At 44.4% G+C, this 23,092-nt stretch overlaps 1 protein-coding gene across 30 annotated transcripts in view; it reads left to right on the top strand.

Annotated features, from left to right (window-relative positions):
• The first annotated feature begins 1,996 nt into the window (after nucleotides 1-1,996).
• STAU2 (staufen double-stranded RNA binding protein 2) overlaps nucleotides 1,997-23,092 on the top strand; it is a 226,220-nt gene continuing 205,124 nt past the window's right edge. For 19 of the 30 annotated variants that reach the window (XR_010598909.1, XR_010598908.1, XM_065585758.1 and 16 more), the window contains exons 1-3: nucleotides 1,997-2,136; nucleotides 17,961-18,168; nucleotides 19,266-19,396. Coding sequence is in view for 26 of the 30 variants with exons in the window: in XM_065585758.1 (XP_065441830.1) it covers nucleotides 17,970-18,168; nucleotides 19,266-19,396 (330 nt within the window). In the remaining 4 variants the exon portion in view is untranslated. Of the gene's footprint in view, nucleotides 2,137-2,252; nucleotides 2,410-17,960; nucleotides 18,169-19,265; nucleotides 19,397-23,092 lie in introns of those variants that run through there. The other 11 variants (XM_065585770.1, XM_065585768.1, XM_065585762.1 and 8 more) reach the window with 8 other exon arrangements.

The raw sequence follows: 23,092 nt of genomic DNA, 5'->3' as shown, positions 1-23,092 counted from the left end.
CAATGAAGAGACTGTCTGGAAAAGTGCTGAATACGCTGTTGGTACTTAAAGATATTTTATATATATATTTTCCTCCAATGTTCTGATAATTCATTCTGATAATGGGTTTGGAGGAGGGAGAGAAGGAGAAAGGCTGTCCTATAGTGCTTAGATTACAGGCAACAATATTTCTTCAAAGTTGAGCGCCCTAAATGCTGAGACAGATTGAAGTACATCACCCATGAGACCTACAAAGTATATTTAAAAAACCCACCATTTTTTTCTTTCAGTACAGTTTACTCACTTTTTCCAATCTTTAAAACATGTTTCCTCAGGCTATATCATGTTGTTATGCTCCCTGAAAGAAGGGGATACAGTGTAGTTGTAGCCTGATGCTGAGCTCGGTAGGGCTCAAAAGCTTCTCTCTTTCACCAACAGACCTTGGTCCACTAAAAGATACTACCTCATCCACTTTGTCTCTGAAAAAGTAGGAAGAATTACAGGCAAAATCCAAAAAAGCAGGACACACTTTTAAAAACCAGAAATAGAAAATTATCTTAGGAATGGCAACTTGATTTTCTATCAACATTTGTATTTTTAAAGTCCAATTTGGCAGGAGACAAGGGGGGTGATAGAGAGAGAGAGTTTATTCTTCCAAACAGTGGAAAATTAAAATATGACACAAGTTGGTAGCTGTGTTGAGTGTTAACAGTATATTGGTTAAATACACCTCTACCCCGATATAATGTGACCCGATATAACATAAATACGGATATAATGCGATAAAGCAGTGCTCCAGGAGGACGGGGCTGCGCACTCTGGTGGATCAAAGCAAGTTCGATATAACGTGGTTTCACCTATAACGTGGTAAGATTTTTTTGGCTCCCGAGGACAGTGTTATATTGAGGTAGAGGTGTAATTTAAAACTGTTAATTATAAACATTCACCTTTCAGCTTTCTTTTCTGACAAGTTCCGTATAAATTATCAACAGACCACACTAGGTGATCTGGTGGCACCTTCTGGCCCTCCACTCTGACTCTAAGTCGAATTTCACAGGAAGCCAATCTTCAATGTAGAGGGGATGTGAAAAAATCAAGGTCTGGTAATTGAAATAAATGTACCTGGGGTTATTTCACTGTGTAACTCCTTATGCAGTCTAGTCAGTCTGTAATAGCCCAGTGACTCAGGTGCCAGCACCTCACCCTGTTTACATGTTTTGTAGAAAGTCCCATATTGTGAAATTTTCAAACACTTATTGCTAATCAAAATTTCTTCAAACGTTGTTATGAAAAACAAACAGCAGTGACACCTCCTTAGTAACTTAGCAAGGGGGTAAGAATGTTTTGCAGGCAGGAAAGCACTGAATGCCGCCAGAATCTAATCACAGGTGTTTTCTTGAATTACTTACACCACCTTTTTTTCTAGTGCAGACAGGCCCATGGGGCAGTTCCTGCCCCTAGGAACCAGGGCCCCCTTGCTTAGCATAAGGTGGGGAGAGGCAGACGTAGCCCAGGACCTAACTCGATTGGGAACCCTGCTTTAAATGCCACGCGTGGCGAAATGGTGGCGGTGTGAGCCCTAGGGCCCGGGCACGGCGCCCCCTGCGCCTGCCCCACAGCCAGGGAGCCGCGCTGGCCCAACACGGGGGCCGTGAGTCGTGCCCTGCCCAGCGGCTCTGCGCCGGCACGAGCAGGGCAGAGGGCCACCGCGGCGCTCTCCGACCGGCCGGCCCCGGCCCCGGGGTGACCCGGGAACGGCGTCTCCGGCGGCTGTAGCGAGCGGGGCCCCGGCTGCTGCGGTCCCTGCGCTGCCCGGAGCTGACACTAGGGAGCGCTGGCTGCGGCCCGCCATGCCGGCGCGGCGCAGGGGAAGGGATGCGGACTGGGCCATTCGCGCTGCGGCAGCGGGGGGGAGCGGCGGGCTGGGCGCTGCGCCGGGGGCCTCCCCGCCGGGGTCCGGGGGCCGCGAGAGAGCGGCAGCGGCCTTGGGGAGGCGGGCCGCGGGCGGGGGGCCTGGCGGCGGGCGCGGGGACGGGCGGCGGGGCCGGCGGCGGGCGCGGGGGGGCGGAGTGGTTGGGGCCGGCGGCCGCGGCGGGGTCAGTTCTCTTTAGTGTTTGCCGATGTTGGAAGCGTCTCCAAAGTGTCCCCGGGAACCAGGTAACCGGGCCCGCGGGGAGCGGCCGGGCCCCCCCGCCCGGCGAGAGGCGGGGTAGTGGCCACCTGTGCCGAGGGGGCTCCGCCGCCGTGGCCAGGGACCTCACTCTCGCGGCGGCGGTTGCCCCGGGCTGGGGACAGGGGGGGACTGGGGAGCAGGCGGCTTTGCCGGCCCCGCCCCGGGTCACGCCGCGGCCCCGGCCCCACTGCGCTGCTGGGAGAGGAGGGGAGGCGCTGATCCGGGCAGGGCAGGAGCTGTTTCCTCGCCCGTCCCAGGTAAACGCTGCTTCCCTCCCGTGGGGCACAGGGCGTTCATGGGGCCCCCAGCGCTGAGCCCGGCTCTGGGGCGGGCGGCTCAGGGGATCGCGCCCCACACATGTCTAGCCTCTGCCCGCAGGGCTCCCGGCGCCTCTCGAGGCGGGCGATGCTGCAGCCTCCCCGCCCGCGGCAGATGCACCGGTTGATGCAGCTCCTTTCCCTGCCGGCCTCCCGACTCAGACCGCTCTCACGTGAAATGCCTCGGATTATAGCTGCTCTGCGCGGAATAACAGCTCAGCTATTGCAGCTGGTGGGGGGATAAGATAGGAGACTGATTATTTACTGTGGAAGTACCTCTCGAATTGCGGGTTGGCTGCATATTGCATCAGGCCTGTATTAAATCTGTGAAGTAGTTTTCTATGGCCAAAGCACGCCTTTTTTTTTTCAGTGTGGCCTTTTCAGCTCTATCACTGCCACATTTCACTGTGGCATGATTCAAATTACTTACTTATAAAAGACCATTAGCTAATCTGTTTTCCCAGGTTCGAGACAGATTTTAAAATACCATATTAAACTGGTACTTTAGAATTATAAAAACAGCCTTACAATATATTATTTGTATGCTGTATTGGTTGCGCAATAGATTAAAAGTAAAGCTGTGCTGTACTCTGACTTCACCTAAAATCCTAAACTTTCCTAACAAGCCTAAACTTTCCCATGCTCTCGGAATAGATGGGTGTTTTTCCTCCTATAAAGTGATTCACAGTAAAATAGTTAACACTGACATTTGTGTTGCATAGTTAGGTTAGGAGCCAGTACTACCAGAGGTCAGGAGGGGAATTCACAGCTTTTTTTTTTTTTCTTGAAGTGCTGTTGGGCTATATTCAGCTCCAAGGTACTCAGACTTCTGTCCATGTAATCCAGGCTTTGATGACAGCAGTGAAAAGCCCTCACAGTCCTGCTTTGTTGGGGGCCTGGGCTGGTATGGTGCAGACCATATGTCCTGATTTGGCTGGGACAGTCCCTTTTTTAAGCCCTGTCCTGGTCATCCTGACTTTTTTTGCAAAAGTGGGCATTTTTCCTGTTAGCTCTTGCCAACTGATCAAATGCCTCCTTTTGTCAAAAAAGCTTGGTGTGGAGGAATGGGAGAGGGGCAAGTGGGGGTGCCAACCCCTTGGGCTGGAGGGCAGGCAGGGCTTGAGTGAGCAGCTACACCAGCCCCAGCCTCATGCGGGCAGCAGGCAGGGCTCTGGTGAGCAGCGATACCTGCCCCGCTGGGGAGCAGGGTTTGTGCGAGCGGGGCAGGGGGGGCTTGGGCTAGCCTCACTTGGTGTCCTGTTCTCCCTTTGGGAAATATGGTCACCCTAGACGGGAAATTTGCCATCACCTGCTTGGGAGGAGATGTGTTTAGAACAGGGGTGGGCAAACTATGGGCCATGGGCGACATCTGGCCCATCAGACCTTTTAATCCGGCCCTCGAGCTCTCGCTGGGGAGCGGGGTCGGAAGTTTGCCCCGCTCCAGCCGGGGACAGGGTTGGGGGCTTGCCCTGCTCTGCACGTGCTGTGGCTCTGTGCAGCTCCTGGGAAGCAGCCAGCATGTCCCCACTATAGCTCCTATGCAAAAGGGCAGCCAGGGGCTTTGCATGCCGCTCAAGCCCCACCCCTGCAGCTCCCATTGGCTGCGGTTCCCGGCTAATGGGAGCTGCAGGGGCAGCGCCTGTGGACAGGGCAGCACACAGAGCCCCCTGGCCGTGCCTCCACGTAGGAGCCAGAGGGGGGACATGCCGCTGCTTCCGGGAGATACTTGAGGTATGTGCTGCCCGGAGCCTGTAACCCTAAGCCCCCCTCCCACAACCCCCTGCCCTAGCCCTGATCCCCCTTCCACCTTCCGAACCCCTCGATCCCAGCTTGGAGCCCCCTCCTGTACCCCCAAACCTCTCATCCACGGCCCCACACCAGAGCCCGCACCCCCAGCTGGAGCCCTCACCCCCTGCCCCAGCCCTAGCCCTGATTCCCCTCCCGCTCTTTGAACCCCTCGGTCCCATCCTGGAGCACCCTCCTGCATCCCAAACCCCTCATCCCTGGCCCCACCCCACAGCCCGGCTGGAGCCCTTACTCCCCCCGCAACCCCAAACCCCTGCCCCAGCGTGGAGCCCCTTCTTGTACCCTGAACTCCTCATTTCTGGCCCCACCCCAGAGCACACACCCCCAGCTGGAGCCCTCACCCCCTCCCACACCCCTACCCCCAATTTCATGAGCATTCATGGTCCGCCATACAATTTCCATAGCCAGATGTGGCCCTTAGGAAAAAAATTTTTGCCCACCCCTGGTCTAGAACATCTCAGCAGAGGGTGCTTTTTCCCAGGCACCCTCTGCTTGTAGGGCTTCTATGAAGACCGACTCATGAAGACACTGCCTGTTGTCCTCTGAGGGTGAATTTCCCTGCAGTGCAGCTAGCCTGAAAATGGAGGTACATGGGGAAGTCAGTGACACTTATCCTCACAGCAAACTCTGTTTCTTTGGGTCACATTTGGAGGGTTTGCTTTGCAGTTATTAGGGTTAGAAATGCAGGCCTCTATGCTGTACAGAACTGTCAGTGGTGCATGTACAGGAATCACCATACCCTCGCAAGGCTCTGCTTCCATGAAGAAAATTTTCACAGGTATAACTACATGAGTACATAGGTGATTACATACTACATGGGTAAACTGATGCGAAGTGGATTATGCTGATGTATCTCTGGTGTGTTACCAGATTAAGCTGCAGCAAGGTAAACTCTGCCCTGTGCTGGTGCAGTGCATTAAGGGGTTTGCTTCTGTATAACTGCATTAATATACCAGTAAAAGTTTTCTTAGTGTAGACAAAGCCTTTTTTTGCTGATCAGGTTTTTGTGTGACTGTAGTGCTTATGAAAGGGGCCAGATGTGCTTTACTTAAGGAAAGCTGGCAGCAGTGCTAGATTTCCAGTGCTGCCCAGTTGATGAATCTTAACCAGTTGATGAATGCTTTGAAAGGCCCCACTACAGTGGACCTCGGTTCTCATGCCCATTCAGGGTTCTCTGTGGAGATGTCCAACGGTGATGTGGATATTGGCCCCTAGGTACTGCATTGACGCCACCACTTCATTTAACATGAGCCATTATACAGCCAGTGGTGATAAACAATTTGTGCTAGATTCAGACTATAAATCTTTGAAAGGCTTTATATATCTCGGTACCAATCTGAGTAACTCAGTCTCCCAACAGTTTTTTGAATAATAATAATAGCATGTACTTGAGTAACCTTTCATCCTGAAATCTGAAAGTGGTTTACAAAGATGAATTGTTAACTCAGTTTTACACTTGAAAAAACTGAAACACAGAAAAGTTAAGTGACGTGCCCAACCTAACACACTAAATCAATGGTATAGCTCACTTAGACTGTTCTTGGGGGCAGAGACCATAGGTTTGATTTTCCTATCTTCCTAGTTTTATAAATGTGCCTCTGTTGACTTCAGTGGACTTACTCCTGATTTATACTGATATAAATATGAGACATGAATCAGGGACTATGTCTTTATTTATAAAGTGGAATAATAAGTGAACTTCCCAAGGTTACACCATGAATCAGTGGCGGAGCCAGATCTTTGACTTCTAAAGTTGCTTTTCCAACCACTAGGAAATGCAGCACCTGTCGTATTCCCTCTAGATAGTTTGTGTTGACCTGCCTGAACTAGGGCTATAAATTTGTCTTTGAAAAGAAGAAATCTACTCTATTTTGTTAAATAAAAGTGTACACTTACAATCCTTTGATGCTTTTCTGCCAAAAACTTTCTTTCTAAAATATCTAATGTAATTTTGAAGCAGGTTTTATGAGTTGTAGACCAAATGTTTTCCAGCAGTTGTATATGACTGAAGGGTCTCATACTTTGTTGCTTATGTAAGCTGAGGTGGTAGTCAGAAGGACAGGAACGTTGTCTCATAACCAGTAGCAACTTTACAGGATAGTGCCACTAACCCTATATTTTATTGTTAAATCATCTAATCTGCTGCTCTTCTTATCTTCATTGTTTAATCAGTTTCATACCAATAACAGACAAAATGAGAAATGCCATAGAGTTGAATATTAGGCCTCACTTTGCTTGGCCAATAACATTTCTTTGAACTTTTTATCTTCAAAGCACTTTATAAACGTTATTACTCACAATCCGTCTATGAGGGAGGTTCAAATTGCCTTTCTTTTATAGATGGAGAAACTGAGGCAAAGGGATTTACTGACTTGCTTAAAATCAGAGAGTGAGATATTAGCTCTAAAATCAGAACACTGGAGTTACTGATTCCCAGTCCTGTGTTCAGACTACCTAACCATGCCTCTTGGAGTGTTTTTTTTTTTTAAACTGTTATGTACACAAATCAAGCGGTTAAGGGTTTTGCAAATTAGAATTCCAGAATCGTTTGGGCATTGATCAGATTGGGCAGCTTGTCGCATATTTTGGGCTTGCCTACACTAGAATGCTGTACCTCTAACTATACAGTTATAGTTAAAGCAGTATGTCCCCCTAGTGTAGATGGAATTATATTGGTATACTTTATATATAGGTGCTTTATGTCATTGTGATCATCTCGTCCAGCGGTCCCCACCCTTTTTCGTCTGGCGGGTGCCAGATGACGAGCCACGGAGGATCGTGGTGGCGGACGAGCATCCACTGAAATGCCCCCGACAAGCAGAGTCATCCAGAGGCGTTGCCGCCGAAATGGCGGCATTTCGGCGGCGACGCCTCTGGATGACGCTGCTTGTCGGTGGCATTTTGGCGGATGCTCGTCCGCCGGCCAGTACGCAGGTGCACTTAGACGCCCCGCCGGGCGCCATGGCGCCTGCAGGCACTGCGTTGGGGACCCCGATCTAGTCTGACCTCCTGAATAAAACAGGCCAGAAAACTTCCCAAAAAATAATTCCTGGAGCTTATCTTTTGGAAAAACATCCAGTCTTGATTTAAAAATTGTCAGTGATTGAGAATCCACCAGTATCTTTACATTCCAACGATTAATTATACTCTCACTATTAAAAATTGAAACCTTATTTCCGATCTGAATTTAGCTAACATTCAACTTCCAGCCATTGTATCGTTATACATTTCTCTCCTATATTGAGCCCATTATTACGTATTTGTTCCCCATGTAAACACTTATACACTGTACTCAAGTCATCCCTTTACGTTTTCTCTTTGTTAAATTAAATAGATTGAGCTCTTGTAGTCTATCATTATAAGGCAGATTTTCTAATCCTTTAATTATTCTTGTGGTTTTTCTCTGAACCCTCTCCAGTTTGTCAACATCCTTCTTGAACTGTGGATACCAAAACCTAATACAGTATTCCAGCAGCAGTCGAACCAGTGCCAAATACACAAGTAAAATAGCTTCTCTACTCCTACTCAAACTTTATCACTGATTAAAAACTTTATTTTTTCTTCCAGGTTATTAATAAAAAATGTTAAATAGTGTCGGCCAAGAGCCAATGTTTCCCCATTTACAATTAGATTTTGAGATCTATTAATTAGTCAGCTTTTAATCAATTTAATGTGTTACATGTTAATTTTGTATATTTCTAGTTTTTTTCATCTAAATGTTACATACGTATAACTGCATGCACACTAGGGCTTTTACCAGTATAATTCTGTTGGTAAAATCACACCCATAACTGAAATAGTTATAGTGGAAAGACTTTTTTAAGTATAAATTAGGCCTAGGACTTTTGCTAATAGTTCAAGGTACTTTGTTCAGTTCTGAGAACAGATAGGTTTCCTACTAAATGTTTTCCTTAAAGTTAACTGTGTTCTTACCTGGGAACAGTCTGATCTGAAGTACACTTGTTTATACTAAAAGATCAAAGCTTCAATGGAGAATCTGAAAAATGGTCTTACCAGGCATCATCCTGGACAGTGTTTAGAAAAAATAATTTCACTTGTCACAACTATGGACCAATATGAGAAAGCTACTTATGGCCGTGTAATATTAGGATCAGAACATAATGAAAACAGAAAAGTGTGTGCCAGCTGTGCATGGCTGTAAGAAGCAGGCATGGCTGGTGCATACTTTACTCCAAGAGTAACTTAGGGATCTGTTAGTGTATTAATCATGTTGTAAGTAGAATGCTTCCAAATACTGAATTCTGCAGCCCAACATTACAGCGTACCCAACTGTGATGTGTTGCATCTTTTCCTTTGGTTCAATAGGGGCCATCTAGAACAATATCCTCTTATTTAGCAGTCCCAGTATTGCCATATTCTCATAACCTTTTAACATATTTTCTCTGTCATATTTTAACACGGGAGAAAAATCTTAGTGCTGGGTAGAATCACAGTTTGAATAAATTTACCAGACTCTCACCTGATGAGGGACTAAACTTACTAGGTAGAGACAGGTATGAAAAGGAGGGCAGGAATGCCATTGATGAGTCCAGGGCCAAGGCACTACTGAGAAGCATAGTTACCCTGCTATCCAGTGATGAGCTGCCAAAATCTTAATAACCGGTTCCCTACCAGGACTTCGGCTGCGGGTCCTTCACTCACTCCGGGTCTTCGGCTGCGGGTCCTTCACTCACTCCGGGTCTTCGGCTGCGGGTCCTTCAGTGCCGGCGAAGGCCCGAAACGAGTGAAGGACTCGCCACCGAAGTGCCTCCGAAGACCCGGTAGGGAACCTTTATTAAGCGCCGCCAGGTGAGTACAAGCCTGAGACCCCCCCCACCCTAACTGCCCCCCAGGACCCCACCCCTTACCCAACTCGCCCCGCTCCCTGTCCCCTGACTGCCCCAACCCCATCCACCACCACCCTGACAGACCCCCGGAACTCCCACGCCTAGCCAACCCCGCCCGTTTCCCGTCCCCTGACCGCCCCCCCAGAATCTCCGCCCCCTCCAACCACTCCCAGCCCCTTATCCAACCCCTCTTCCCAGCCCCAGCCCAGCCCCCTTACCATGCTGCTCAGGGCAGCGTGTATGGATGCCATGCGGCCTGCTGGAGCTTGCAGCCTCACTCCCTTACCATGCCGCTCAAAGCGGCAGGAACTGCAGAGCTGCCCAGGAGCGGTCCGGAGCGCCGGCTGGGGAGAGGCCGGGGGAGCCTCCCCAGCCGGGAGCTCAGGCGGGCCGGACAGGACAGTCTTGCGGGCCGGAGTTTGCCCACCCCTTTAACAACCGGTACTAAACCGGCTTGCTCGCGCGAACCAGCTCCAGCTCACCACTGCTGCTATTCCTACATGCTGGAAAAAGGCAGACTGGTAGGGTTTCTACCAGGGTGCTACACGGTGAAGTGACATCTGTAAGGTGCCACAAGTACTCCTCATTCTTTTTGCTGATACAGACTAACACGGTTACCATTCTGAAACCTGTCATCATTTGTGACAGTTTCACTGCTGTGTAGTTCTGTATGGTCGTCGTGAAACTGACTAGTCTTGTTAATTTCGTGGTGCAGCTGCTTGCAAAAGCTATGAGCAGCAAAGGAGGACTGGTGCTGCCTGTTCACAGGTTGAAAAAATGAGTTTCCCACAGGCTACTGTGAGTAGGTGATTGGATTTTTTAAGCCATACTATTAACTGGAGGAAAGCTTGTTGCATTATATTTGCTATGAGCACTGTCACATGCTGGAATAAAATGAGTTGGAAAGGACCCCATAGGATGGCCATGTCATCTGGTTCGGGTCACATTTTTTCTTAGTTAGCTATCTTATATCCCTCTCTTTTGAGCTTCCAGGTCCGTAGGGCCTTATTCTATGAGTTGCTGAGTGCCTTGTGCAAAGCCAAGGGGAGCTGAGGGCACTTAGTACCTGGAGGACTGGGCCCCTACTTTCCTTTGGTAACTTACTGCTAGAACTAGCTGGCAGCATGCATTTAAAGGTACAATGAAAATTAAGCAGAGATATAATTCTGTGAAATATCTATTATTGTTGTCCCTTTGGCCCGAGTGGTTAGCCAATATTTGGGTTGCTTTCACTAGGGGGGAAATTGATTATATGAGTTAGGTATTTGGTGCAATCATATTTATTTACAAAGAATGTACATAAAGTCCTGTTTCCCTGAACACAGTAGGAACAAATAACAGTTGGCAGTTTCCTGGCTTGCCGTTTCCAAACCTGCCTTTGCAGCCAGTCTAGTCTCCCAAAGAGCCCTCTCTGTGCTCCCTCTCAGAGCCATACTCAGGATGATTGCTCACCCTTTCTGTTAGCTTTTTCTTATTGTCTGCCTGCCTTTCTGCCTCCCACACACGGCTATAGCCAGTCAATGCCCCAACATTTCAGTCAGTCTCCAGGAAAACCCTTCTGCATACATGGCTTAGCTACTGATCAACCTTGCATGTGGCCTACTGCCTTGGGTGGTGGCTTCCACTGTCTCCTGCTGTCTTACTCCATAAAGGATCTTAATTACTTCTTCCATTCAGCTGAATGAAGGGTGGCTAGCTGCCTATCCGCTTTAACCAAGGTATATCAGCTGATATACATTCCGGTATATTAGCTGATATACATCCCAGCATATCAAAATTATGCAGCGTTTACAACTCTGGAATGGCATATATCATGCATGTAAGAGGCCTGACACGCATATTCTCCGTATAAGTTACCTGTAGTGTGTGTGAGCCGCCTAAGTGTCCTACCAGAACCAAAATGCTTGTATGTCAAATATTTGCCTCTATGCTGACATTTATGCTACATGCTACAAAATACTAGAAAATTATCTCAGTTGTTAGCAAACACAATAGAATAGAAGTAGTTTTATCTCTCACAAAAGGGTGTCATAAGGAGGAGGGAGAAAACTTGTTCACCTTAGCCTCTTAAGGATAGAACAAGAAGCAATGGGCTTAAACTGCAGCAAGGGAGGTCTAGGTTGGACATTAGGAAAAAGTTCCTAACTGTCAGGGTGGTTAAACACTGGAATAAATTGCCTAGGGAGGTTGTGGAATCTCCATCTCTGGAGATATTTAAGAGTAGGTTACATAAATGTCTATCAGGGATGTCTAGACAGTATTTGGTCCTGCCATGCGGGCAGGGGACTGGACTCAATGACCTCTTGAGGTCCCTTCCAGTCCTAGAATCTATGACTCTATGAATAATGTTGTGAATCAAGTCAAACAAATAAACAAACCCTCCTCTCCCCATTTTGCTCATCTTGAAAGTCTGGATTTTTTTATATGTTTATGCAATAATTAATCACCTCCTCTATCTCTATTTTTCTCTACGTAGATGTTCCATTTTCTTTTGAAATTTCAGGCTGCCATTGTGAGAAAAATTGGCTAGTTTTTCATTATATAAAAGGAACATACACCTCTACTTCAATATAACGCTGTCCTCGGGAGCCAAAAAATCTTATCGCGTTATAGGTGAAACCGCGTTATATTGAACTTGCTTTGATCCACCGGAGTGCGCAGCCCCGCTCCCCTGGAGCTGCTGCTTTACCGCATTATATCTGAATTTGTGTTATATTGGGTCTTGTTATATCGGGGTAGAGATGTAATTACAGAAGGACATTGGTGACAGATATTAATATATTAATCTAGCATTGTGATCTGTTAATTACTTTAAGGATCCAGCAGACTTCAGGTAGTATCTCAAATGCACATAGCATTCTTGGGTGCTAGAGAGGCATTGTGATCTAATGGGCAGAGGAGGGCCTAGGAGTTAGAATTGCTGAATTCTGTTCCTGCCTCTGAGGCCTTTCACTTGTTTTTTAGCCTTTAAATCACTTAACCTCTCTGTGCTTTAACTTACTATCTGTAAAATGAGTAAAATACTATTTTAGTTGTGAGGCTGATTCAATTAATGTTTGAAAAGATATTTGAATTATTTGGATGAAAGTTGCTATGTAAATGCAAATTATTATTTTGCTGTTGAATTTCTTTATTGAAATGAAAAAGCTTACATAAAAAAACCCATGTCTAGCCAGCCAACTGACCACACAAAGGAGTATCTGAAGAGAAGAAATTAGTTTCCCTGTGAACAATACTATCCTTAAAATTTTCCCTTCTGATCTACTTTTTTGGAAGGTACAGTATGATTTGGTGTTCTGGCTAGTTACCGTACACACACCCATTCTGCTTTGGGTGGGAACAAAGTGTATTTTCTATTTTGGAAGACTAGAGTATATAAATGGACTCTCTGTTAAGTGTAGGTGCTGCTGTTTAATCCCTAAAAGTAAAAATAACCTTTAGTTTTGATCTCTGTGGTGTAGATCTGGTGGTATAATGTGGCACTAAACAGAATTTGAATTGAATTTCAGTCCTTCCATTCTGATATCCCTTGTGAAAATTTTCTGCCACAATGGTATCTGGTGCCATTCCCAAGGCAAAACATTTCCTCTTCAGAAGTTCCCTCTTTTGAGCTAGAGCTAAAAAGTCATCTATGGCAGGATTGGTTTAGCACTATGCAAATTGTGCATTTCAGTACAGAAATCTTTCCAACCTCCTTTAATTTGAACATTGGTTCACATTGTCAGTTTTTCCACGGTATCAGTTAGTGCCATGTTAACATACATTTTAGTAGTCTAATGGTTGTCCAAATTAAAATATTTGCCAAATTAAAATATGTAGGGATATTTTTTCCTCATGCTTCAGAAATGTTAGTCAATTAAAGTGAAACACTTGCTAGGCCTAATTTTATTTGCCACCTTTTATTATTTACTTATTTGTATTGAGATAGCACGCAGAGTCTCCAATGAGATCAGGGCTCCCTTGTACTGGGCAAATATATAGAAAGACCAATGCCAAAATCTTATGATGTAAGGCTCTAATCCTGCAAGTTATTCCATGTTGTGATGGGGTATACGAACCCCACACTAGGCTGGAAGGGTTTAAGGGACAGTACTGGGCCCAGTAGTGTCATCCCTCCAGGTTGCAGAGCACGCTCTAACTCAGTGGTTCTCAACCCATGTCCCGCTTGCAGCCCAATCAGCACACAGCTGCAGCCCCTGTGACATCCTCAGGGCCATACAGGTAGTATATATATATTGTGTAGATGTATCCCACATAACACAGAGAGCTGCGGATATGGCCCACAATGGTAAATACGTTGAGAACCACTGATCTAACTGGAGAAGGGGTTGAAAAGGGAGCAACCTAGCTCAGAAAGAGGAAGGTGTGGGAGAGGAGGACAGATCTACCCTGAAGGGTCCTGACAAGGGTGCTGGAGAAGCCTCCCTGAGGGAATAAGACTATATGCTGAGCCTGGTTGGAGCTGACAGTTTGGTTGGTTGCCTTTTTTTTCTTTTTCTTTTCACCTTATCTTGGACTGGAAGCTGGGAGAGAGAAAGAACAGGAGGGGGTGCCCCAAGGAGGATAACTCGGAGGGCACTTTCGGGAGCCAGACACTGTTGATCCTCCTAGGGCCCTAGTTAGAGCCCAGTGGAATCGGCAGACCTGGGCTCCCCTGCCACTTCCTCAACTACAGGAAGGATTCAAACCACCCATCCACCTCACAGACCTCTGATTAAAGGGGGACAAGCACTGCAAGACTTATTTGTCTTGACAGATACACCAATTAATAGCCCATCTTCTGTTTTATGTTAAGACCACTAAATCATACCAGAGAACAGGATGAGCAGCTGCTTGTGTAGGAATGAAAGCTGTGTGATCATGGGGAACTTCAATTCGGCTGTCATATGCTGGAGGTCTCATGCTGCTAGTACTAAAACATCCTTGGACATTTTAAATATTGTAGATGACAATTACCTAATTCAAAAAGTGTTGCATCCCTCACAGGGGAATTCTATATTAGACCTCATCTTGAGAGAAAAAGAACTGATCAGAGAACTAAAAATTAATGGTAACTTAGGTACAAGTGATAATGACTTGATCACATTTACAATGTGCAAACAGAATAAAGTCCAGACCAGTGATAGATATACTTGGTGCTTTAAAAGGGCCACTTTCACAAAGCTGAAAGCAATTATGAGCCAAATCAGCTGGGGAAGAATTTAATGAGAAAAGGGTTAATGATAATTGGGAATTGTTTAAGAACACTATTAGATGCCCTAAAAGCCACAATCTTACAACTGAGGAAGAAGGCTGTATTGGTTAAAAAAACAGTTCCAGGTTTAGAGAGCAAGTGAAGGCAGCTATTAAAAAAGTGTGTGTGTGTAAATAAACAAATGGAAGAAAGGGAAAGTTGATAGCAATGAATATAAATCAGAAGCTAGGAATTGTAGAAAATTGATAAGGGAAGCCAAAGGGCACAAATTGAAATCTATGACCAGTAGCGTTAAGGACAACAAAAAGAAGTTTTAAAGTATATTAGGAACAAAAGAATCTTAGCAATGATATCGGTCCATCACTAGATGGAAATGGTAGAATTAGCAATAATAATGCAGAAAAGGCAGAAGTTTTCAATAAATATTTCTGTTCAGTATTTGGGAAGAAAACAGATGATGATGTCATAGCATACAATAAAATTATTTCATTCCACTAGTATCTCAGGAGGATGTTTAACTAGCTAACTTTAATAACTCTCAACATTTATTAAAGATAGACATACTAAGATCAGCAGGTCCAGATATCTTGCATGCCAGAGTTTTAAAATAGTTGGCTGAGGAGCTTACTGGACTATTAATGTTGATTTTCAATGTCTTGGAATATTGGGGAAGTTCCAGAAAACTGAAAGAAAGAATAATGTGCCAATCTTTAAAATGGGTAACCGAGATGACCTGGGTAATTTATAGGTCTATCAATCTGACATCAGTCCCAGGCAAGATAATGGAGCAGCAGATATGGGACTTGATTAATAAAGAATTAAAAGAGCATAATGTAGTTAATACCAATCAACATGGATTTATGGAAAATAGATACTGTCAAACTAATTTGATATCCTTTTTTTATGAGATTACAAGTTTGGTGATAAAGGTAATAGTATTGATGTAATTTACTTAGACTTCTGATAAGGCATTTGACATTACTGCATGACATTTTGATTAAAAAACAAGAAAAACATAAAAAATAACATGGCACACACTACATGGATTAGAAGCTGGCTAATTGATAGGTTTCAAAGTTTAATTGTAAACAGGGAATCATCATTGAATGGCATGTTTCTAGTGGGATCCTGAAGGGATTGGTTCTTAGCTCTACAATATTTAATATTTCTATTAATGACCTGGAACAAAACATAAAATCATCGTTGATAAAGTTTGCACAAAAATTGAGGGAATGGTAAATAATAAAGAGGACAAACCACCAGATTACTTGTTAAGCTGGGCACAAGCAAACCATATACGTTTTACTATGACTAAACATAATTGTATATATCAAGAAACAAAGAATGTTGGCTATACTTACAGAGTGGGTGACTCTATCCCGGGAAGTAGTGCCTCTGGAAAAGATTTGAGGTGTGTGGTAACTGAATGTGAGCTCCCAGTGTGGTGATGTGGCCAAAAGAGCGAATGCAATCGGGTGCATAAACGGGGAATCTGGAGTAGGAGTAGACTGGTTATTTTACCTCTGTATTTGGCACTGGTATGACTGCTGTTGTAATACTGTGTCCAATTCTGGTGTCCTCAATTCAAGAAGGATGTTGATAAATTGGTGAGGGTTCAGAGAAGAGCCACAAGAATGATTAAAGGATTAGAAAACGTGCTTTATAGTGATAGATTCAAGGAACTCAATATATCTTAACAAAGAGAAGGTTAAGGGGTGACTTGTTTACAATCTGTAAGTACCTATCTGAGAAACAAATATTTAATGATGGACTCTTCAGTCTAGCAGAGAAAGGTATAACATGATCCAATGGCTGGATGTTGAAGTTAGCTACATTCAGACAGGAAATAAAGTATAATTGTTTAAAAGTGAGAATAATTAATCATTGGAATATTTTACCAAGGATTACAGTGGATTCTCCATTACTGACAATTTTAAAATCAAGATTGGATGTTTTTCTAAAAGATATGCTGTAGGAATTATTTTGGGGAAGTTTTATGGCCTGTGTCATACAGGAGGTTAGGCTAGATGATTACTGTGGTCCCTTCTGGCCTTGGAATAAATGAATCTATAGTGCTGGATGGCTTTATTTAAACTGTCATCACTAGGCTTCAGAGTCTGAGAAGAAGGAGTCAGTGCACACTTCTTTCAGAGCAATTGTTTCAGACTTTCCTTTCTTCACGGTTATCTTTAATAATCTGTTAATGCTTGGAACCTAAAGAGATACTGTTAACTTGAATTATTTAATTGGTGAATTTCTAAAAATTACTGTATTGGGAAGTTCATCTTCCACTGCAGCTTTCCAAACATTTTGAAGTTATTCTTTCTCCTGCCAATGTTTATGTGGTCACCAGTGTTCCCTCTAATTTTTCCCATGCATGTGCGGTATGAATTTTATGTGCACCAATATGGAGGTGATGTGTGGCGAGGGTGGGCCTAAGGGTTCGGAGTGTGGGAGGGGGTTCAGGGCTGGGGCAGAGGGTTGGGGTGTGGGGGGTGAGGACTCTGGATGGGGATGAGAGATTTGGGGTGCAGGCTGCCCTGGGGCTACAGTGGGGAGAGAGGACTGCCACCAGCTCTTTCTCCCTGCAGCAGCAACTGGGCTGGGAGGGGGAGGGGGACACCTTTCCCAGCCGCAACAGCTCCAGGCCCCTCTCCCCCGGCCGCGGGATAGGCCCCTCTCCCCCGGCCGCGGGATAGGCCCCTCTCCCCCGGCCGCGGGATAGGCCCCTCTCCCCCGGCCGCGGGATAGGCCCCTCTCCCCCGGCCGCGGGATAGGCCCCTCTCCCCCGGCCGCGGGATAGGCCCCTCTCCCCCGGCCGCGGGATAGGCCCCTCTCCCCCGGCCGCGGGAGGTCCAGGGTTGGGTTGGGGCCGGAAGAAGGGTGCCTCTCGCCCAGCCGCAGCAGCGCCGGTTGGGGTTGGGGGAGGGGTGCCTCTACTCCGGCCACGGCAGGTCTGTGGCTGGGGTGAGGCATCTCTTCCCACCGCAACCCTGAGCGCCTGTGCGGTGCTTAATAGGCTGCCATGTGGCCGTGCAGTTTAAAGGGAACTTAGCTGGTCATAGAAGCAGTAAAGTGTGCATAGGAATGATAACAACACAGAACAGGCACTAGGATTTTCTCCCTGCAACTTGTGTGGATGTGCATGGGAGTGCTCCCTGCCTGGAGAGTAGAGACATCTCCCTCATCCCACTTCTCAGCTTAGCTGCTCGCTATACCATGGTGGGGGTTGTAATGTGGAACTTTTCCCCCCTCTCCCACGGCCACTGATGAGCTCTGCCATTCTCCATCCCGGGGAAGTGAAGAGATTCCATCCCATCCAGCTATCTGTCTGTTCTGTTCCCTCTCCCCACTTGTTGCCCCCCGTGTTTTCTAGGAAACTTGGATTGTATTCTTGGCTCTGGGATAGTCTTGCTATATGGCTTTGTGTAAGTCACTTAGCCTCTCTGTGCCCCAGTTTCCTTATCTGTAAAACGGGGATAGTAATTCTTCCCTTCTTCACAGGGGTGTTGTGAGGCTTCATTCATTAATGTTTGCAAAAAGCCTTGCATGAAAGTAATATAAAGTAGTATTGATATCAATACTTCCATTTTGGCTTTCAAAAATCTGAAGGCACTCTGCTTATAAATCTTTGTTTATTGCAGTGATAGACAATGGCACAAGTTAAAATGCAGACCGCAGCAAACCTCTCTGGACCTACCCTTCCCCCTCCGGTGCTACTCCCATCAGTAACAAATGCAAGTTCATTGGGTCTACAGGCCTCAATGAATGGATCTATTTCAGAATCAGTTGCCAGCTGTAACAGTCCAACAGCTGGTCTTGTGGATTCTGCACCTACTAGCAACTTACCAGGTAAGGAGATGTTTTGCTTAGAATACTTATTTTTATTTTGCAAGGGAATCCACTTGATGAGTTTTTAATATAAATGGATGAGGTCCTAAAGAAAATAAAACTAAAGAAACAAAATTCTGTAGAAAAATGTTTTGGTTTCTAATGCTGTTTACAGAATTTAGTTTCTTTAGTTGAATTCTGATTTATGATAGAGCATTGTTTAGAGATATGGAAGCCCAGAAAAAAATAAACTATTCTGCCACATCCTACGTGAATCTTTTATAATGAAGTTTTAGTACAGCAGGAAGTTATCTAAGTGCATTTTCCTTCCCTAGAACAAAATGTCTTCAGTCTATTTGGCAGAAAATGGCATTTCCTTTATAACCTAATAACTGCTATAGTTCTTGTTCTCAATTGGGTATAAAATACAGTGAAGTGTTACCCCAAAGTAAGTCAGAAGGGCAGGTTTGTGTTGGGGATAGATACAAAGATGAAAGAAAGAAATAGCAGGAGGATAAAGACATTAAAGAAACATATAGTACATAAACAATCTGGGTTTAGGAAAACAACAGAATCTGCAACATTGTTGAAGGAACGAAGTTGGGAAGATACCCACAAGGACACTAGTAGTAGCTGAGAGGTCTGAAAGAATGTTGGGAAGAATGAGGAGAAACAAGCATGGGACCATAGGTGTTCATCAGTTCTTTGTCTTCTATGTTAGTGTTTAGAAATTACACTGAAAGAACAACTAACTCCAATAATGAATACAGAGCAGAATGGAATTTTCAGGGACATGGTATAACATACAAGTTAAAATATATAAACGTCCATCTACGCTGTCTTCCTTATTAGAAAGATTTTTTGTATTGCAAGTAATTGAAATGGTCACAATAAAAGACATGTTCTCAAATTATAAATGTGTAAATGGTATTTAAACATTGTATTATCAAAGTGCAGTTTTGTTGGCATTAACACAATCTCATATTTTTAGCATATTATGAGGTTTTTTTTAGCCAGAGTATTTTTCTTTTTTAAACATACCACTTCTTTTGCAAAGTTTTGCAAAGTTGTGAAGAGTACATTTCTCCACAAAAACTTTACAGACTCTTTATTTACAGCTCCTCTCCAAGATAACATGGCAAACCCCAAAGAGAAAACTCCAATGTGTCTGGTAAATGAGTTAGCCCGTTTCAATAGAGTTCAACCCCTGTATAAGCTTCTGAATGAAAGAGGGCCTGCTCATGCCAAGGTAAGGTTACAGTTCCAGGTTATGAGGCATACCTTAAGTTATGAACAGATAACTTGTCAAACACAATCAAGTTTATAGTGTTGGGGTTTTGTTTTGCTTTGTTTTTGTTATGCTTTTTAGGAAGTTCTTCTGTATCGCTCTTGGAGCCTGAGGATCTTTTCATCATCGCCTTCTGCCTTACTTATCCTCTGACCCTTGAGATCATACTTCTTGGCCTTCATCTTTTTCTCTTAAAGGTCTCTTCAGAATCCATCAACACCCTTTCTTTATCATTCATTGCCGGGTTCGCTGCTGAGCTGCACAAAGCACTCCTTCCCCTCCAGGACCCTAGCAGTCTGCTTCTGACAATTGCACATGGATCCCTTTCAGGGCAGTGCAGACCCACTGTTAACAGACTGCTGGGCTAGTCTTTTCCCATTTTGTTTTGTGTTAATCGGTTTTATTTAGTCTACATAAAGTTGGTTATATGGATAGCAAATCTTCTGATTATATCTGTGTTTTAAAGCACAAAGTATCACAGTATTTTCCTTTAAACCTTGTGTAGTCCACAGTTTCAATGGGTCTTTAAGGCTCACAGTGGTGTTAAAGTACTTAGCGTCCTTGTCTAGTCTCACATCCTGTTTTGATAGTCAACTGTGATCTGTGAGAATATGTCAGGGTGGATTCAGATGGCAGTGGACCTAAAGGATCATATTTACATGAAAGAGTTCTCAAATTTCTTCCCTCTTTAGGGCAGACTCACAAGAAAGATGACTAAAAATTTTTGCTTGAGAGAGCAAAAATGAGATTTTATATTAGAGAACCTTCTGCATCTTCAGAGCAGAGCAGCTGAGCAAAGTTCTTGTTAATAACATCCAGCCTTCTGCAAGTTGCTTAGCCTCTCCTGAGAAGTTCTGTATGTGCCCTCCTGATGCTGCACCTTGCATTGTAACCAGTGCAAAGTGGTTGTAAAACACTACCATTCTGGTTTGGCAATGTTTTGCACCCACTTTGCAGTGGTATAAATGACAGCACAAGGGTCATGGCAACAGTGTCTATCAAAATCAGTGGGAGAGGAAAGTATTCCATGCTTACTACTAAGGCACCCAGGACCTTGCAGGATTGGGCTTTTGGCTCTATTTTTCTCAGGTTACATGTAATGATTCTTTCATTAACCCTTCCATTGCTGGTTCTCCTGTTTACTTATGTTACCATTGTTCAGTGACTATGCCATAGAGGGAGGGATAGCTCAGTGGTTTGAGCATTGGCCTGCTAAACCCAGGGTTGTGAGTTCAATCCTTGAGGGGGCCATTTAGGGATCTCTGGGGCAAAAAAAAATTGGTCCTGCTAGTGTAGGCAGGGGACTGGACTTGATGACCTTTCAAGGTGCCTTCCAGTTCTATGAGATAGGTATATCTATGAAATGTTAGGTGCATACAGGAAGGTTCATTTTGCCTGTATCTTCCCTGAACATTCATCAATAATCAAGGGATTTGTGTTACTTTAGATTTATAATCTCACTTCTGCATGTTGGAAACACAGCAGGATGCAGAATAGTCCACTTTGGTTTTAATGCAGATATGTACGTTTTATCATCTATGTGAAAATTACTGCTAATGAAATACCTTGGGGCCTCTATTAGATTTCTGACTTTTGTCAGCAGTGCTTTTGTGGGGTTTCCTAATTTGGCCCCTTAGAGGCTAATGTCTTAAAATTGTTGGATGCTTCCTATGTAGAGCTAGGAAACTGAGTTTTAGAAGCTCATCTGAGCAAATAGGCAAGTATACAACTTTTTCTTGATGCTTAGCTCTGTTCACTGTTGCATGTATATTTTGTTATAATTATTAATTATGTTTACTGTCCCTGGAAGAGTGCCAGGTGCTTTACAGGACGTATGGTTATAAAAAGACTAGGTTCCTGCCCAGAAAAGCTTACAGTCTAATTTAAAAATGACCCAACAAGTAACAAATAAAGAAGGGGTGAGTGTGAGGAAGAACAAGGGTGATGTTAATAAGATCAGACATAGTTGCAATGCTTTGGCCCACAGAAAACATTTACATAGAAGTTGTTATTATGATACTGTTATAGTAGCTGTTGTGTGTTTATTTCTATTACTGAACATGGTGCTCTACAACGGGTAAAATATGCTAAACAAAGCAAAGTCTCTGTCCGAAAAAACGTACACCCTAAAGGCATGAACTGCTGCTGCTCTCTCCCATGCGACTGCCTGGACACAGTGTGTCAAGGGCTACTTTCCTGTTGCATATATTTTGCTCCCTTCTCTAATGGTTTTCATAAATTTCAGAGACTATAATGCAGGCAGTCTGTATGACAGACATCGGTGCCAGTAAACTCTTTGTTTTCCTTTGTGGTTTTCTTTTTCTGGCAAGTAAGTGTTAACAGTTGTGATCAAATATAAAGAGGCAAATAACAATGGTGCTCCACAGAAAGAAGGAACTCACCTGCAGTAAATTACAATTGCTAGAGGTTGCCCTTCCAGAGGGTCTGATCAGTGTGTGAGTGGAAACTGTGCCCTCTATACAAACATTTTTGAGCATAGGCAAGACAGAGACCCTGCATGAGCCCAAACTGTGTTTTTGGAGGGTATTGTTCTCAGATGGGTTGTCAAATTGGCCACTAGTTCTGTGCTTCTATGTCAGTGAGTTTTAGGAGATAAACTAATTTAAAAAAAAAAAAAAGGCAAAACAGATTAGACAGGAGTGCAAAGGAATGGGAGGGAATTGAGAGACTCCACACGTTGCAGGATCAGGAAGGAGAAGGAAAAGCTCTTCATACAGAGGAAAGAGAAGTGGAGCGAAAGGGGACAAATCATGACAAGTGTTGCATTTCTAGGGGTACGTCTATACCCAGCTGCTAGTTCGGCGGCTGGCAATCGAACTTCTGGGTTCGACTTATCGCGTCTTGTCTGGATGCGATAAGTCGAACCCGGAAGTGCTCGCCGTCGACTGCGGTACTCCAGCTAGACGAGAGGAGTACCGCGGAGTCAACGGGGGAGCCTGCCTGCCGCGTGTGGACCGAGGTAAGATCGAACTAAGGTACTTCGAACTTCAGCTACGTTATTCACGTAGCTGAAGTTGCGTACCTTAGTTCGATTTGGGGGGTTAGTGTAGACCAAGCCTAGGTTTTGCTATAATGTAATTAAGTTAGATATAAGGAATAAAAACATCCCCAGAAAATTATCCATAATGCATATCAAACCATAGCAAAGCCTTGGGCTTCTGGGACCTCCAGTCTCCAAGCCTTTAATTGATTATTTGAGCCTTTTTGAAATGTTTTTGGCCAATTTGATCTCTTTAATTAAATTTCCACCTCTTTCTCGTTCTTTGCAGGAGACTTCTATCAGGCTAAAACATACTGAGTGAGAAAGTCAGTTCTCTAGCTATGGAAATCAACTGAGCATACCATTATTATTTATTTATTTAGTATTTATTATCTTGAAATCTTGTATCTTAACACACTGTGCTAGGGAGAGAGAGATGAGATGGATATATAGATTAGATAGAAGACCTTTATCATTCGTATTTTCATAGAAATGTGAGAATCTGCTTCTTCCACAGAAACATTATATTGGTACATTCTTGTATAATACAAATATTTTAACTCTCGATCCAGAAATAAGATTTCAGTTCTATTGGCAATAATTTATGTAAACAATTTGTTCATTGATTGAATAGCTATTCTCTTAAAATAAATATA

The sequence above is a fragment of the Chrysemys picta genome, chromosome 2 (genome assembly GCF_011386835.1).
Source record: "Chrysemys picta bellii isolate R12L10 chromosome 2, ASM1138683v2, whole genome shotgun sequence".
Classification (NCBI taxonomy): Eukaryota; Metazoa; Chordata; order Testudines; family Emydidae; genus Chrysemys; species Chrysemys picta.
Note: the sequence above shows the minus strand (reverse complement) of the source record. Positions and strands in the feature narration are given on the sequence as shown.